The sequence below is a fragment of the Vigna unguiculata genome, chromosome 9, assembly GCF_004118075.2.
Source record: "Vigna unguiculata cultivar IT97K-499-35 chromosome 9, ASM411807v1, whole genome shotgun sequence".
Lineage (NCBI taxonomy): Eukaryota > Viridiplantae > Streptophyta > Magnoliopsida > Fabales > Fabaceae > Vigna > Vigna unguiculata.
Genome location: NC_040287.1, coordinates 18,268,504 through 18,287,636, shown reverse-complemented (window position 1 = coordinate 18,287,636; position 19,133 = coordinate 18,268,504). Strand labels below are relative to the sequence as shown.

The 19,133-nt window shown below is 34.0% G+C and overlaps 1 protein-coding gene across 1 annotated transcript; it reads left to right on the top strand.

Moving 5' to 3' along the window:
* Window positions 1-16,690: 16,690 nt before the first annotated feature.
* LOC114162357 lies at window positions 16,691-18,816 on the top strand (the record flags this gene model as incomplete). The annotated part of the gene is made up of 3 exons (XM_028046212.1): window positions 16,691-17,643; window positions 17,697-17,976; window positions 18,031-18,816. Coding segments are annotated over exons 1-3 (2,019 nt in total), but the record flags the coding sequence as incomplete, so codon positions are not given.
* Between the last annotated feature and the right edge of the window lie 317 nt (window positions 18,817-19,133).

Sequence of the window (19,133 nt, the reverse complement as noted above, 5' to 3'; positions counted from 1 at the left end):
TAAAAATTATTTTTTTCATCATTTTAAAATTCTTGTACAAAAGAACCCGAGTTCAAATCTTACAAAAGTCAATTTGTTTTTTTTTATTCATTTATGATTTCAACTATAATATTAATTATAAGTAATATTATTTTTTATAATATTTTTATAAGTATTAGTATTTCTAATTATTAATAGTATTATTATTATAAATATTATTTATAGTGATAGTAGTAAAATTATAACCAATATTAGTATTATTATAATAATAATAATAATAATAATAATAACATTATATATTACTAATATATATTATTACTATTAGTATTATTAATATATTAGTTGTAAGACCTACTATTCTTTTCTGCCCTAATTTAAAAGGGGCTGCCCCAAATCAGTTGGGCCTAGAGCTGACCCATAAGGGTACAAGGATCCTAAACCAGCTAACCCACCCTCTTTTGCTTTCACTTTCAAAAAAAAATAGTTCTCTTAATTAGGGATGTCAACGGGACGGGTAGGGTACGGGTAGTAGCTCCCATGTACCCTACCCGCTGGATAAATATTTGCTCATACCCGTACCCATATCTATCGGGTATTCGTTATGCGGGTACTTGTCTATTTTTTCATATCCACGGGTATCCATGGGTACCCGCGAGTATTTGTAAAATTATTTTAAAAAAATTAATCATAAATTCAAATAAAATAAAATAAAATACATCATTGTCATAAAATTTAAATAAAGTTCAAATAAACTCAAGATGATACTTGTCCAAATAATTGTAAAAGTAAATATAAAATGACGTTCAACTCAATGGAAATTCTTTAATTAGTGTTTTAATCAACAAACTCACTTTCTCCGATTGATTCCTGAAACATGAACAAAATAAACATTTGACAACAAACATATCATAAAGGTCATTGTCTATATAAGGTTTGATGTATATGCCGAATTTCAAAGAAAGGAAAGAGAAGAATGTCAAGGGATGTAAGTTTAGCGGGTACGGGTATCTACGGGTATGAATACTATGATACCCGTATCCGCCCCATTAACATGCGGGTATCAAAAATACCCGTACTCGCGGGTAGCGGCTATCCATTTTTATTATTCGTTTTCTACCTGTTGCGGGTTTTATCCACAGATACCCATGGGTACGGATTTTTTTGACATCCCTACTCTTAATCCTTTATAGAGCAGTCGCAAACTCTCTGCTAGGGTTTGGTACTACCTTGGTCAAGCAAGCTCAATCGCATCTTTCTTGCTCCGCGTAAGTTATGCTCCAGTTCATGCTTTTCCCCTCTAGGCACATTTTCGCATTTATAGTAGGGTTTCGTGGTAAACTCCTTTTTTTTAAATCTGTTTCATTGTCTTGTTCAGTTCGCAAGTCCGTTCTTAGAGCTGTCGTGCCCATTGTTTAGAGCCGAGGCATTTTCTAACTATTTCCAGGTAAGGGAAGCTAGATCCTTTTGTATATTTATGAAATCTACCTATTTTTCCGTTTATTTTGTGATTAGATGGACTGTGTGTGCATATGAGCCGCTGGGAATGCCTGTTTGAACTGCTTGGGTGCGTGTGTGTGACTGTTGCACGAGAGAACAATGGTGAACACTAGTTTTCTCGCCCAAACGAGCCTGTCTCGCCTAGGCGAGATTAACAAAGGCTCGCCTAGGCTATTTTATGCAAGTCATCGCTCAGGCGACCAACTTGGTTTTGAGCGAGCAAACGTCTCGCTCAAGCGAGGGAAGTCTCGCCTAAGCGAGAATGCGTGTAATGCCATTATTCCTGTAAGTCGAGCTCTCGCCTAGGCAAAAGGAGCTCGCCTAAGCGAGAGTCCCTCTCCCTTAGCGAAACCTTTCTACCTGAGCGAGAAGCTGAGCGAGAATGTGGCTTGCTCTGATGTTTCTATGTTCTCAAATGTTGACTCTATGCTTGTATTAATATTGCTTTAAAAGTACGAATTGAGTGATTTTGTATGAACAAGATGAATTATGGTTTGTGGCTTATGAGTTTAACATGATTTGAGTATGATGTATGTATGGGATGATTCATGGGCTAAAGATGGTGAATTTAGGCATGGTTTTGGAATGGAAAATGATTGAAGGTTGGTTATAAATGTTGGCATGAGATTCATATGCATGGCCAGTACATATTGGATGGTTAAACATGATTGATATGTAGTTAGGGCGTAATCCCATGAGCCTCTAGGTGATACCTCATCGTGGTGCCTTAGTTGGTCGGGACGTAATTCCATGACCCTTGTTAGTGGGAGTTCATGATGGTGCCTCATCTATATAATTTAGTAAGGATTCAAGGTAAGGTTACATCCTGACGCTCTAAGGAGTTAGTTAGTCTCACATAGAGCGGACTGACTCTTGTGGGAAGAGTAGCAAGAGGCCTGAAACTCATTAAGGGCTAACCTTATGTGTGGGGGTTGAGACATTGTAACACTTAGCTCGAGGATGAGCAGCTCGGTAGAGTAGGGAAATCCACCACAAGTGCAACCATCAGCTGAATCCGACTAAATTATATGTATCTGGATGAGTCGTGTCTGAGTCCTAGTGTATTGTGTGCAAGTCATAACATGATTGATATATATATATATATATATATATATATATATATATATATATATATGTATATATATATATACATATATATATATATACCTATTGAAATATGAAAGTTGTGTGTGACAACATGATGAACTATTTTTCTACTCTAGCTTACCCTTGTTGCTTGTCTGTTCTGTGTGTTTGGTTTTCTCCTTTTACGATGATCATCAATTTATTGGTGTGAGCAGATGCGAGAAATCCTCGTGGCCAACAGGGTGATGGAGGTTTCGCTGCTTAGTCATCTGGACTTGGGCTCTACTCATTTTGTCTTCCTTAGGGCTACGACCCATGTATTGCCTAGTCTTTTAAATCTTATTTTGATTACTGTTGAACTTTATATCTTGTCTTTTTGGCATCGTAGCGTGCCTTGGATATTGTAAGGAGTAGTGCTCATACTATAGGACTGCGCTACTATATTATTTTATGTGACATTTCCATTAATTAGTGTTATTAATTAAATGGGGTGTTACATTAGTAGTAAAGTTATCACAATTATTAGTAATATTAATATGTAATATATTAATTTTATTATTATATATTATTGATATATATATATATATATATATTATTGATATGAAAAAAAAATTACTAAAAAATTATTATTATTATTTTTATTTTTATTATTAGTATTATTATTCTCACTATTATCAATAATAATAATTATTATTATTATTATATTATTATTATAATTACTATCATATTAATTTAAAAAATTATATTCCAAAAATATTATTTATTAACCATAATAATAATTATTTTTATTATTATCCATAGTTGTTATTATTATTATTATTATAAATATAATTGTTTATCATTATTATTATTATTATCATTATTATTATATATTATAATTATTTTATTTTTATATTATTATTATTATTATTATCAATTCTAACTATAATTATTATTATTATTTTCGACTCTAACTACAATTATAATAATTATTATTATTAACTATAATTATTATTATCGTTATTATTATCAACTATAATTAATGATCATTATTACTATAACCTATAAGTATTATTATCATTAGATTTAAATATGTTTTTGCTCCTTCAACTTTTAGTCAAAATTGAAATTAGTCCCACTTGAAAAATGTAAGACCCACTTTTATTGAGTGCCCTAATGTTAAAGGCTGTCACATTGTTCAAGTGAGCTCAACCTCTGTCTCTCGTTCACATAAGTTAGTTCTCGAACCCAGCCTTTCTAAGTTGTTTTCGTGATTTATGTCGGGACTCATTGTGTGAATCCAATCTCCTTTGTCGTGCCACTGTTTCAGTTCATATATTTGTCCTTGGAGCTACTGGTTTCACTGGCTTAAGAGTCGAAGTCCAATATTAGCCCTTTTCTAGGTAAGGGAAGCTAGTTATTTCTATTTTATGTGATTAATATTTTGTGAAATATGAGAAAAGATTGGGGGTTGTGGTATATTTTGAGTTAGGGATTCAAATATTCTTGAAACTGTGATATTTGACGTTATTTATCGTATTCTGATGCGTCGCACAGTCGCTGGGCGAGTATGTTTTTCTTATATGCGTAGTTTTAGTAAAATTGACTTTCCCGACTCATTAACCATTGGATTGATCTCAAATTTTGACATGTGGTTCATAACATGCTATTTTATGGTTTGACCGGTTGGATCGTCGATTAGATGTCCGTAGCTTGAGAAATGTGTCACGCATTACTGCAATGATTTTGGTTTCGTGATAATAAATTTTCTTGGGAATTTTGGTGTAAGAATTATGGTTGTGGGTTGTGCTTGATTGTATGGAATTGAAAGTACTTAAACTTTGGCACTCATTTATTTGGGATGAATACTATTTTGTGATATATGTAAGTCTTGGTATGCATTTATAAAGTATGAGATGAATGAATTTGCATGAGTGATGTGATTCATGGATTGTGAATGATGAAATTGGATAAATCTTGGCATGCGATTTCATTGAAATGGTTGGTTATATATGTGGTCATGAATTCAGTATGAACAATAATACATTGATGGCATGGTATTGGTATGAGGTGAAGTTCTATATCCCCGAATTGGGAAGAATAGGATGATATGAAATCAACATGGAATATGAATGAGGATGGGTTGCAAAGGATGGCGTGAGGTGTTAAATGCATGATCAATATTATTTGTTTGTTTGGAATGTGATTGGTATGTTGTCAGTACGTAAATCCATGAGTCTCTAGGTGAGACTTCCTGGTCGTGCTTCAGTGGTCGGGACGTAATTCCATGGCCCTTGTTAGTGGGTGTCCATGGTGGTGCCCCATCTATATAACTTGGTAAGGATTCAAGGTAAGGATCGCATCCTGACACTCTAAGGAGTCAGTTAGTCTCACTTAGAGCGGACTGACTCTTGTGGTGAGAGTAGCAGGAGGCCTGAAACTCATCAAGGGCTAACCTTGTGTGAGGGAATTGATTCATTGTAACACATAACTCGGGGTGAGCAGCTCGGGGGTGAGCAGAGGTATCCACCACAAGTGCAAGCATCCGTCGAATCCGACCAAGTTATATGTTTCCGGATGAGTCGAGTCGAGTCTTAGTGTATCGATTTGAAGGTCATAACATGCTTGGATGATATATGTATATTGGACTGTGAAAGTATATTTGATTGCATGATGAAATCTTTTTGGCTCTAGCTTACCCTTTGCTTGTTTGATTGCCTTGTATGTTGTTCTTCTACCTTTGCGATGATCATCAATTTATTGATGCGAGCAGATGCGAGAGGTACTCATGGTCAACAGGGGAGAGATGATTCCGCTGCATAGTCTACTTGGGTTGGGCTTCACGTTTTATTTGGGCTTTTCTTTAGGGCTAAGGCCCATGTATTGTATTGTCCCTAAGGCTTTATTTCGAATACTGGCTATCTCTTACTCCTTTTGGGTTGTAGGCATTGTAGTGAGGTTTAGTATTTTCTTTTAAGTACCTTGGCTCTTTATATTATCCGGTGTAAGATTTCATTTAATTATGTTATTATTTAAATGGGATGTTACAAAAACCTTGAACCAATTTAGTCTCTCATATTTAAAAATGCATGGATGTAGTTATTTAAACCAAAATATTTTAAGTTTATTTGATGTGTTTCTTAGTTAACATTGAAGCGAAAATGTGTCAACAGATGTAAACAGACTAATAGACTAAAATACTATAATGAAATGTGTTTGAAACGTCAAATAAACTTAATATAATTAAGTTAAAAGGACTAAATTCACAAATTTACAAAGTTGATGTACTAAATTGGTTCAAGGTTTCCAAGAGGGACTAATTCCAATCTTCACTTCAAATAAACTTAATATAATTAAGTTAAAAGGACTAAATTCACAAATTTACAAAGTTGATGTACTAAATTGGTTCAAGGTTTCCAAGAGGGACTAATTTCAGTCTTCACTAAAAGTTAAATGACCAAAAACATATTTAACCCTTATCAATATTATTAACTATCATTATTTCTATTATTATATTACTATTATTATTATTATTACTATCATTATTATTATTAAGAAATATAATTATTATTATTGTTATTATAATTATTATTACTTATTATTATTGTTAGATACACATTTTACTTATACTTATTATGTAGGAATCATGTTTCAATTACTTGCCGTTTTTATTTGTTTTGTTGTTCATTTATCTTTATATTTGAACAATTATTTCAATTCAAAAAAATAGTTACTAAAATTAATAAAATAATAAAATTGAAAAAATAATTTTTCTTTTATAAATAAATATTTAAATTTAAAATATGATAATTAAGAGGATAGAATTGAAAAAACAAAAAAGACACCAAAGATGTTTATCTCTTTATATATATAGTTGTATTATTATTATTATTATTATTATCATTATTATTATTATCATTATTATTATTATTATTATTATAATTAGACAAACATCTTAAGTTTATTTACTTCGGGATCATATTTCAATTACTTGTCCTTTTTATTAGTTTGGTTGTTGATAGAGATGACAAATAAACCCGTCCTAGTGGATATTGCCCGAACTTCGTCCCCGTTTTAAAGGAGAATCCCCGCATTGACTAGGTATGGATATTGGTACGTTTAACACTTTCAATTTAAGTATTCAATAGCATAAATCTTTCATTTACTATGTAATATAAAAAATATATATTTTTACTCTATTACTATTAATTTTTGTTTAATTTGAATAACTTTTTTGTTTCGCTAATTTTTTTCTCGTTATTTCGCAATCATTGACTATGTTGATATTTGAAAAGTTTGCTTAGATCTCTAAGGTATTTTTCATCTTATCATACCCTTAATTATACATTTGTTTTTCTTTGTGTGATTTTATTTAATAGTCTCTTAAATTTTTTCTAAGACACACATTTGATAATTTTTTAATATTTTTATTTGTTGTTTATTTTTATCATGTAGAATACTATCTTTATATATTTTATATAATTATTTTTTATTTTCTAACTCATTATCAATCATACTATAATTTTGTCACTATAATTGTAAAAATAAATTTTATTTATTATAATATAAAAATTTAATCTAATTGTTATGTGTAGAACCCTATAAATGATGTTTTAAATTTGATAGTGGTTTAAAAATAGTGAGACTTGATTATTTTAATATTAAAAGGTTTTAATATAAATAGAATTATTATAAACGAGTTTCATTATTTTAAAACACATTATCTCTCTAGAAACCACTTTTATAGAGTTCTTTGACTTCTTTCTAGGAGTTCAGTCTCTCTAGGAGTTCTGTCTCTCTAGTCATCTAATGGACGAATCGAGACCGTAGGATTGATCCTCTCGGCGAGCTCTTCAAGTTCGACCAATCAATTTCTCTATTCGTGTAAGTTGAATTTCAACCCTTTTCTCTAACTAGGTTTTCGATCCCACATGAGTCTCCTTTTTCAGATCACATGAGTTTTTTTTTGTTTCCCTCTTGAATCCTTGATGATAAGTGATCATAGGGATATGATTTGATTGTTTTTCTGATAATTGTGCGTGTAGATAGAGTCCTCTGAAGCTTAGGAGGGGTTTTGGCATTATAGAGCAGTTTGAGTAGATATCATTAGGTAAGGGAAACTAACTTTAAGTTTGTGTTTAATTGAGTAATCTCTAATTTGTGAAATTCTCCTTGGATTGTTGGTGTTCTAAATTGATATGATTTTGATTGATTGTTTTTGTATTTAAAATTGAGGGTGATTCTTGATTTCTATGTTGCTTGAATTGGTAATAATTTGGAATTTTAGGATCTAAGCCATTGATCAAATTGGTATCAACTCCATGGTTTTAAAGACTATTTTAAAGCAATATCTAAAGGAGAAGTACCAATTTGAGCTATGAAATAGGCCTAGATTGCCAAAAACTGCAAAATTGATGTTGCTGATATATGATACAACGCTAAGCCTCACGTGGTAGCGCTAAGCGCTCATTTTTGCGAATCAATTGGCGTTGAGCGCTGGCCAGGTGACGCTAAGCGTTGGTTTTTGCGAATGGATCAGTGTTGGATGCCACTTTTTGGCACTAAGCACTACCCAGTTTTTCAACACTGCATTCTATTGGTAAAATGAAGATTCCCTCTTCGTTAACCGTCGAATTAAGCTGAAATTTTGACAACTGATCCTAGGCACGTGATTCTTCATTTTGACCGATGGTATCTTTGTTTTGAAGTCTGGGTTAGATAAATGGTTTTCACTGTTTTGATGTACTTTATGTATGAATATGTTTGAGATTGTAATTGGTTGATATGTGAATATGAAAATGTGATTAAAGATGTATATGATTGGTTTATATTATGAAATAAAGGTATGTAGTGAACTGTTGTAAGGTATTTCCCGGGTAGGAAATCCCATTGGTGATGTGTTTCATTAGGGTGTGCCTTGACAATCAATATTGTTCCATTTTTGTGAAGTTATCCTGAACTCTGCTAACTATTCATTCTCACGTAGAGGAGAATGGTTAGGTGGTAAGAGTAGCAGGGGGTCTTGTCATAAGGATGGTTCCATTTTTCTTATGATTATAAAAGGGATTAACCATGTGGGTGGTAGCTCAGGGAGAGCAGCTTATTTCATTATTTCACCACAGGTGCATGACTTCACTAGTCTGACACAATAGCACCTATTTAGATAATATTGAGTCTAGAAGAGTTTGATTCATAATATGATATGTTATGTGGTTGTGCTATATTTGTTGAATATAGAAATTTGTATGCATATAGACTATTTTATAATGCAATTGTAGTCTCCTATTCAGTTGGCTTACCATTCTTAGTGTATTCTCTCCTTTGTGTTGTTTGTTTTCTTTTACAATGATCACCTTATTGGTGTGAGAATATGAAGATGCAGGTGTAGTGGTACCTTTTGTGGTTGAGGTGCTATCAGTTTGGGCGGTCGAGCGAGATTTGATCATGTTAGGTATAGTTTAGAAACAGAAGGAATAGTAGTAGCTTGAGAAATGTATGTGTGTGATATTATTGTAGTTCTATATTATATGACTATACTAATATACCATATACATTGGACTATCTACTTTATATGAATATTCATAATAAAATGTTTTTAAGTTGTTAAAACTGTGATGTTACATTTTGGATTTTTTTATCACAATCTAAGATATATTGAAGCATGAAAGGTACACGATCTATGTTAAAATTTTATTATTATTAGTTTAATATTTGTTCTTTGTGTGATTTTGATGTATTATAATTTCTATTAGTATATAATAACGAGATTCATTTTAATTTAAAATTTTGATGTAAAGAGACATTTAAAATATATTTTAATTTAAATATATGTTTTCCTTTTATATTTTTTAAAAATATTTTTAAATTTTATCAACTGGGTTCCATTAATGCTTGCAAATCTAATAAATATTTTGATTCTCATGAAATTTTATTTGATATTCTAATATGAAATATATACAATTATAATTTATTTATGAATATTTGATATCGGAGAAACAATCCTTCTTTTAATACTATGTTTTCTTTACCGTGATTTTTTAATATTTTATAAAAAATAATTAATTAATATCGAAACATTAAGAAAATGGGTATGGGTATGAGTACGGGAATATATCCGTCACCCTGGTGGGAATGAAGATGAGATAAAAGTTTGATACCCAATGTGTTTGAGTACGGGGACGTGGATGATTTTTTTTATGGGGATAGGTATGAGATAGGGAAACTCATCCCCGCCCAGTCCCGTTGCCATCCCTAGTTTTTGATGTATATCTTTATATATACCTATATAAGAATTGTGTTTCAATTACTTGCCCTTTTTATTTGTTTTGTTGTTGATTTACTTTTACATTTGAACAATTATTTCAATTCAAAAAAATAGTTACTCAAATTAGTAAAATAATAAAACTAAAAAATAATATTTTTATAATTAATAAATATTTAAATTTAAAATATAATAATTAAGAAGATAAAATTAAAAAAAAAGAGGAAACACATTTATCTCTTTATGTAGTTTTATTATTATTATTATTATTATTATTATTATTATTTTTGTCATTACGCTATATTATTATAGTTGTATTATTATTATTATTATGATTATAGTTAAACACACATCTTGCTTTTATTTTCTACAAGATCATATCTCAATTACTTCCATTTTTTATTTGTTTTGTTGTTCATATATTTGTGTGATTATTTGAATATAAAAAAATAGTTATCAAAATTAGTAAAATGATAAAATTGACAAATAACTTTTTATTATGAATAATTATTTAAATTTAATAAATAATAATTAAGAAGATAAAATTGTAAAAACAAAAAAGATACAAAAATGTGCATATCTTTTTATATTTAGTTGTTGTATTATTACTACTATTATTATTATTGTTATTATTATTATTATTATTATTATTATTATTATTATTATTACTACTACTACTGCTATATATTATTATAATGGTATAGTTATTATTACAGTTAGACACACATCTTAATGTTATTTACTACAAGATCATATTTCAATTACTTATTATTTCTATTTATTTTTTTTGGTGCTGATGTATATCTTTATATATAATTATAGATTATTATTATCGTTAACATTAATCTTAGTATTAACATTGACATTAATATTTATAACATTAAAATTATTATTATTATTATTATCATTCATTTGTTATTATTGGTATTATTATTATTTTTATTATTATTATTATTATTACTATTATTATTATTATTATTATTATTATTATTACTATTATTATTATTATTATTATTATTATTATTATTACTATTACTATCCATAATGGTGTTATTAGTATAAGTGGTTTTTTAATTTTAAAAAACGTTATTATACTAAATAATTTTTCTAAATAGATTTTTAATCTTTTAAAAATATTACAATTTACAATTTATATTAATATTATTAGTATTAATATTTTTAAAGGTTATATAAATATAATAACAATTATATTATTATTCTAAAAATATTTTAAATAAAAATTAAAAATAAAAAAAATGTGCGTGCACGGATCATAGACAATTATATTTATTTCGTAAAATCAATTAACTACACCATATTATGATATCAATTTTATTTATTTTATTTAAAACTGGATTTACAAATTCATTACTTTAATAATAATATTTACAATAATATAACTTAATTTTCATGATATTTATTATTTTATGTTTATATTATTATTATTATCACCGATTATAACTATAATAATAATAATTATTATTATAAGCTCTAACTATAATTATAATAATTATTATTAACTATAATTATTATTATCATCACTATTTAACGTCCCATTTAATTATTAAGCGAAATTAAAAGAAACGTCACACAAAGATAGTCCTGTAGCGTAGACCATGGGGTCCTTTACACAACCCCTACAAACTGGGCACACCATGATGTCAACGGGAAACCAGATAAAAGTATAACAAAAGGAAGTAGAACAATAAGGCCTAAAGCAATACATGGGTCATAGCCCTAAAGAAACCCATGAAGAAAAAGAATAAAGTCCAGCCCAGATGGCTAAGTAGCGAAATCGCCATTGCCTTGCTGACCACGAGAACCTCGCCCATCTGTTCCCATCAATTAAATTGATGATCATCGCAAGAAAGAACAACCACATACAAGACAACCATACAACAAACATGGTAAGCTAGAGTAAAACAGTTCATCAAGTAGATACATATCATCACATAATCCAAGCATTTCATATATCATCCAAACCATTTCTGACTTCTCAAACAATACACTAGACCCTGACTCGACTCATCCGGATACATATAGTCTGGTCGGATTTAGCGGATGCTTGCACTTGTGGTGGATACCTTTGCTCACCCCCGAGCTATGTGTTACAAGTGTTACAATGATCCATTTCCCTCACCACAAGGTTAGCCCTTAATGAATTTCCGGCCTCTTGCTACTCTCACCACAGGAGACAGTCCGCTCTAAGTGAGACTAACTGACTCCTTAGAGTGTCAGGATGCAACCTTACCTTGAATTCTTACTAGACTATACAGATGGGGCACCACCATGAACACCCACTAACAGGGGTCATGGAATTACGTCCCGACCACTAAAGCGCGACCTCAGAAGTCTCACCTAGAGACTCCAAGGAATTACACACTAACACAGACTGAAAATCATACATCACAATGAGAGAGCATTAATCATGATTACAATTTCGTACCCACCCCTGAAAATGAATCCTCATTAGTATCACATGTTAAATCCATACCACTGGTCATTACCACCCCATGAGTCTAGGGCCTCGTCTCATATCAATATCATGCCTCTTCAATTCCAACCCACTCATCCATTTCACATGCCAAGATCCCTTAATCACATTTATACAATTTATAACACAGATCATACCATGCCTTTCAATTCACAAACTTCATACCTCATACAAAACACATCATAACCAACAATCAAATTCCCAATTTAAGAGAGTTATCTAACCTGCAGCATATCTCGCTCAAGCCAAGAGCCCTCGCTCAGGCGAGAGGGGTATTCTCGCTTAGGCAATAGACCCTCGCTTAGGCGAGATCGCGACTAATGCTGGGATTTCCTCGCAGGTTCGCTTAGGCGAGTCCTGGCTCGCTTGGGCGAGACAACCTCTCGCCTAACAGTGGCGTCCCTCACTTGGGCTAGACCACAACAACATTCCAGGCTTTCACTCCTCCTTGCTTAGGCGAGTGGCTCTTGCCTGAGCGAGACTGGCCTCGCTCAAAACCAGAGTCGTCCGCCTGGGCGAGGGTTCGCGAAACCCTGGTTTCTCCTACAGGTCTCGCCTGGGCGATTTTCTCTAGCTTGGGAGAGATTGACAGATCTCGCCACTGCCTTTCCTGCAACAGTCACATATCCCCACCCAAACAACAGTCCAAGATCGATCACACATTCATCACAAACATACAGTTCATGCAATACCCAACAAATATAAAAACCAGCCAAAAAATCGTTCAAGACTCGAAAAACTCTAACTTCCCCGTACCTGGAAAGCTTAGCAAAGACCCCAACGGCATGACCACGAGCACAACATCTATAAGGATGAATTATAGGGCTGAGATGAGAGTGGAACAGAACAAAAAAAATGGAGTTAACCATGGCTCTTAACTACAGATTATGAAAAGGTGATAAAGGGAACTAGCACGAACTCGAAGGACACTTACATGGAGCAACGAAACCTCCTGGCTCGACGTAACAGCGGAAAAAGAAACCCTAGCAGAGGGGGTTGACGACTGCGACTCAAGGTTCACTAAAAAGAGTGGAAGTATGAGTTAGGGCAACTAGGAGTGACTTTATCTGTTGGGCCAGCCCTTAGGCCCACTTACAAGGGCAACCCTTTAATTTAGGGCAAGAAAATAAAGAATAAATTTAACGGGCCTTATATTCTCCCCAACAAGAAAATTTTTGTCCTCGAAAATAAAGACTCACCAGACAAACAGATGTGGATGTGATTTTCTCATGTCCTCCTCTAACTCCCAAGTTGAGGCACCTGTCCTCCGATCCCATATGACTTTAACGAGACTAACCGCTCTCCCTCGACGTTCTTCAACCTTACTCTCCTCTAGAGTGATGGGTGGTACTTCTACGGTGAGGTCTTCCTTGATCTGTATATCCCCGGTGATGAGTTCAAATTTTTGCCCTCATTTAATATTTAAATTTGGGGATTTAATTGAATTTTCTGTGCTTAAAGATTGATTTAATTAGGATTTGTGATTATTGGATTTATTGAGTAAGTTTGGTAAAAGTGGCGTAAAAATTGATTTTAGTTGCATAAAATATTATTGGATATTCTAACGTTTGTTAATGCAGCTGAAATTTATTTTTGGTCAATTAATAGTGTGATTTTAAATATTCAAAGTTACAAAATAAGTCCAAAATCAAGAAATTCTGAAAAAGAATAAATCAGGAGCTAAATGCACCCCCATATTTTATTTGCACACTCCTCCCTCAAGTGGACCACAAAAACCTGTTCTGCACCCCCAGTTTTCACTAAGTTGCACCCCTCCTACCACTTAAACTCCACTAAACCAGATCATGCCATGTGGCAATCCCCACCTCTTAGAATTAGCCAACCAGAACAAGCCACGTGTCATAATCCTACCCTCACCAAATTAACCAATCAGATTCTGCCACGTCATCACCTTCATCTCCCAAAACCCTAACCCTAATTCTCTCCTCTTCTTCCACCCTCCACGGCAGCCGCCGCCGCCAACCTCGCCGACCACCACGCCGCTGCAGCAGTGCCGCCACTGTTCCGTCACCACCGTCCCTGCACTTCGCCGGAATCTGCACCGTGACAGGACCACCATCTTCTTCCTCGCGCACAACCATGGCGGCGCCACCACCATCTCCATCTTTTCCGCAGCGCACGCGAACCAGAACAACGCGCAGCTTTTCGCCGCAGTTCCGTCACCACTGCACCAGCAGCGTTCAGCCACGACCTCCGCACCAGATCTGTTAGCCACCGTGAGTCCCGCTGCCGCCATCGCGCAAGCTCCATTCCAGCCATGGCAGACGCACCGTCGAACCATCTCCAAAACAGCAACAACCTCCGCGAGCACACTGCCAGCGCGAACAACGCGCATCTCCTTCTTCCTTGTTCAATCACCACCGCAAAACACCATCACTGCACCAGATCGGAGAAGAAGAGTTCGCCGGAAAACGGAGCAGCCGCCGTCACGAGGGAGGGAGAAGAGTGTGAGAGAGAAACCCTAGTTCTGGAGAGAGACGCGCCACGTGTCAGGCTGCTATTGGACAGTCAAACTGGTCAACTGGTCAACTCTGGTCAACTGGTCAAAGTCAGCAGTCAAATTCTGGTCAATTTTGTAAAAATGCTTAAATAAGAGGGGACAGAATTGGAAATTGGACAGAAATTGAGTTGCTAATTAATTAAATAAAAATAAAAGATTTTAGCAACTGACAGATAAAGCCCAAAGTCCAGTGGAAGCCTATATAAAGAGACTTAAGGGAGCAGAAGAGGGGAACTGACAAATTTTACAGCTGACAGCTTAGACACTTAGAACTCTCTGGTTTTGGCAGATACAGTCTCCACCACATCTCTCATTCTCTTCTTTTATTTTCTTTCTTTCATATCATCATGTATTCCATCAAAGCCATGGAGGGCTAAGCTTTAAGGGTTGATTCCACTGTAATTTCTTAAATGGATTCTGAGGTTAGATGAATTTATATGTTTTGTTATTTTGATTATTGTTGTGGTTTTTGTTTATCTATGTCCTTTGCTTCTTAATCGAATAGAAAATAATGATTTTAAATCTACATGCATGCTAATCATATGAGTTAAAAGGTTTTTAAATAAATTGAGACTTTACTTTGATTTTGTTTAGAAACTTTCATTTGATTAAATAAGTTTTTGCCAATAATTGAGACTTTAATTTGATTAGAGGTAATTACTTTAACTAAAATTAGTCAAGACTTTACTTTGATTAATTAAGTTTTCTATTTGGTAAAGAAACAAAGGAATAGACATGATTAGGCATAGTAAAATTAATTGAGACTGTACTTTGATTGAATTTACTATGGACAATCTAACAATTCTCACTTTTAATTGAGACTGTACTTTGATTAAAAGTGAGGATGCCAACAAATGAATTGAGTCTTTACATTGATTGATTTGTAAATCAACAACAATAATTAATTTAACAATAATCTCTAGATAACCAATGAAGAATCTTATTTAGAAAAAGCAGTGGAATTGACCTATTTACTATTACTGTGTTTACAATCTTCCGTGTCATTTTCTTTGCATATCAAAACCCCCCTATTTTTATAGTTGCTAGTTTTAAATTGCATTTTTGAGAATCAAATATTTGAGATCAATTCCGTATTCGTTGTGAGACGACTCAGGGTTATCTTAACCCTAACTATTTTCTTCACTACAAACTGGCAATACTGAAGTTGCTAAAGTAGTGGTAATTTGATCGCCTAACGACAGCGATATCAAATTTGGCGCCGTTGCCGGGGAATACGGTTAGTATTTCTTTTATTTTGATTCTGTTTTTATTTATTTATTTTATTTTATTTTATTTTTATTTTTATTTATTTTTATTTTTATTTTTATTTTGTAGTATCTAGTTTTCTGTTAATATATTCCAAGCAAATTTCTATTTTTGTTTTGATTAAGAATTTCTTTTAAGAAATTTTTTGAGACTAGTTTGGAAAACTCTGTCTAGGAAAGACTTGGTATTTAAGTTGTCCACTGTGACGCACCTCTCTTTCCTGGGAGTAGACCCAACGACATCTTAACTCATTTCTTTCTTGAAATCTTTCTCCAAAACAAGAATAGGAAGAAAAAAAAACACACAGGGAAACACTTTCAGGTGGACTGCATAGTGCATGACTCGGGCCAATCCGGGTCAATTTTATCAACTTGATTCAGAACTTGAAAGGAACTTGCGTAAATCACGTAGGAGACTTGAACTCAGGTGTTCTACTGAAGGAGCACCATCATCATCTGAACCTACCACTGAAAGTGTACCACTAGAATCACCTCCGGTGATTAACATATCTTCTGATCCATCACCTGAACCAGAAATTCAAGAAGATAGAATGGAAGAAAGAACAATAAGAGAGTTGGCTTCACCGGATGCAGCAATTACACAAAACATGTGCATCCAATATCCAGATGGAGAATGTGAGCTTAAGTCTGGGTTAATCCATCTTTTACCCAAATTCCATGGATTAGCAGGAGAAGACCCGTACCATCATTTGAAGGAATTTCATGTTGTTTGTTCATCCATGAGACCTACAACAGTGACAGAGGAACATATCAAGCTTAAGGCTTTTCCATTCTCATTGCAAGATGCCGCTAAGAATTGGTTATACTGCCTTCCGCCAGGATCCATCAATACCTGGGAGACTCTGAAAAGATTATTTCTGGAAAAGTTTTTTCCAGCATCTAGAGTTGCTGCTATTCGCAAAGATATTTATGGGATAAGGCAACAAGAAAGAGAAAGTCTTCACGAGTATTGGGAAAGATTCAAAAAGTTGTGTGCTTCCTGTCCTCATCACCAAATAAACGAGCATCTCCTCATTCAATACTTTTATGAGGGATTGAGTATCATGGATAGACAAATGATAGATGCTGCAAGTGGAGGGTCATTGGTGGACAAAACGCCAACAAATGCAAGACAATTGATTGAAACTATGGCGTCGAACCATCAACAATTTTCCACAAGGAGTAATTCTATAACTCTATTGAAGGGAACCCATGGAGTAGAAGCTTCATATGTTGCAGATCACAAGAAATTAGAAGGGAAGTTGGATGACTTAGCAGCCATGGTAAGGACCTTGACAGACTTACAGAAAAAGCCTATCCCTTCTACTTTATGTGGAATTTGTGCTTCTACTAATCATCCTACAGAGGCTTGTTCTATGTTAAAAGAGACAGGGACGTTAGACAATGAACAACCTCAGGCATATGCTGCAAACATCTATGGCAATAATAGACCACCTCGGCAGCAATACAACCATGATTTGTCCTCCAACAAGTACAACCCAGATTGGAAGGAATATCCCAGCCAGAAATGGGGAAATCAACAGCCTCAACACCAACAAGTCTATGTTCCACCTCAACAGAGGCAACAACCACAACCAGCTGCAACCTCTGGTGATTCAAACATGGAGCAATGATGAAAATGATGGCTGACATGATGAAGGGACAAATCAATGAGTTGAAACAGACGATGGAAGCAACCAATCAAAATTTGCAGAACCAGATTGGACAAATGGCAAATGAGTTAAATCAGATGAAGTCTCAACAAGGCTCGAGCAATTTGCCTGCACAAACTGTAATCAACCCGAGAAATGTAAGTGCTATTACTTTAAGATCGGGTAAGCAAATACAAGGTCTTGGGGATGCCCAAGAAGATGAAGATAAGGACAATGAAGTTGTACCTAATGATGAAAGAGGAAGATCAGATGAAGCAACACAAGCAACATCTGAGATGCCTGCACCCAGTGATAACTCCAGGTTGGTATCCCCTAATACTTCCTCTGAAAATCCTTCTCCTTATTCTCCTCCTCCTCCCTATCCAAACCGTTTGAAACCAAAAACTAAAAAGATGGAGGAGTTAGACAAAGAAATCCTGAATACTTTCAAGAAAGTGGAGATAAACATTCCTTTGTTGGATGCTGTGAGACAAATTCCTAAATACGCCAAGTTTCTCAAAGAATTATGTACACATAAAAGGCGTATTATGGACAAAGAGGTAGTGAACATGGGAAGAAACGTCTCTAGCTTAATTAAGAAGCCTGCAGTCAGAATGCCGCAAAAGTGTAAGGATCCAGGTATGTTTTCTGTTCCCTGCATTATAGGAAGTACTAAGTTTGACAATGCTATGTTAGATTTAGGAGCTTCCATTAATGTAATGCCTTTATCTGTTTTTACTTCACTTCATCTTGGACCTCTTAAGTCTACTGGTGTGGTCATTCAATTGGCCAACCGTAGCACAGTTAACCCTGCAGGTGTGCTAGAAGATGTGCTTGTCCGTGTGGACAAGTTAATTTTTCCTGCAGATTTCTATATCTTGGACATGAAGGATGATGAAGGAATGAGTTCAACCACAATCATCTTGGGAAGACCATTCATGATGACAGCACGTACCAAGATAGACGTGCATGCAGGATCCTTGACTATGGAGATAGGAGATGAGAAGGTGCAGTTCAACGTGCTAGAAGCCATGAAGCACCCAATTGAAGACCATTCTTTGTTTTGTATTGATTTATTGAGTAATGTAGTGAACAATTATGCTTTTGGACTTTTGGACGTTTTATCTGGTTTTTCTTCTTCTTTGGATTTTTCTTTTCGAATATTTCGGGCTCAATTTTAGACGAAAGAGAAAATTTAAAACAGGTGATGTTGAGGACGCGGTGTCACTATTTGATACCTCTGTGGCGTCCAAGTGTGATGCTGAGGTGGCTGAAATTACCTTAGGCAGTAAAATGTTGCCATCTGTGGAACAGCCACCCACTTTGGAGTTGAAACCTTTACCATCTCATTTGAAATATGTTTATCTTGAGAGGGATGGGAAACTCCCTGTTATTATAT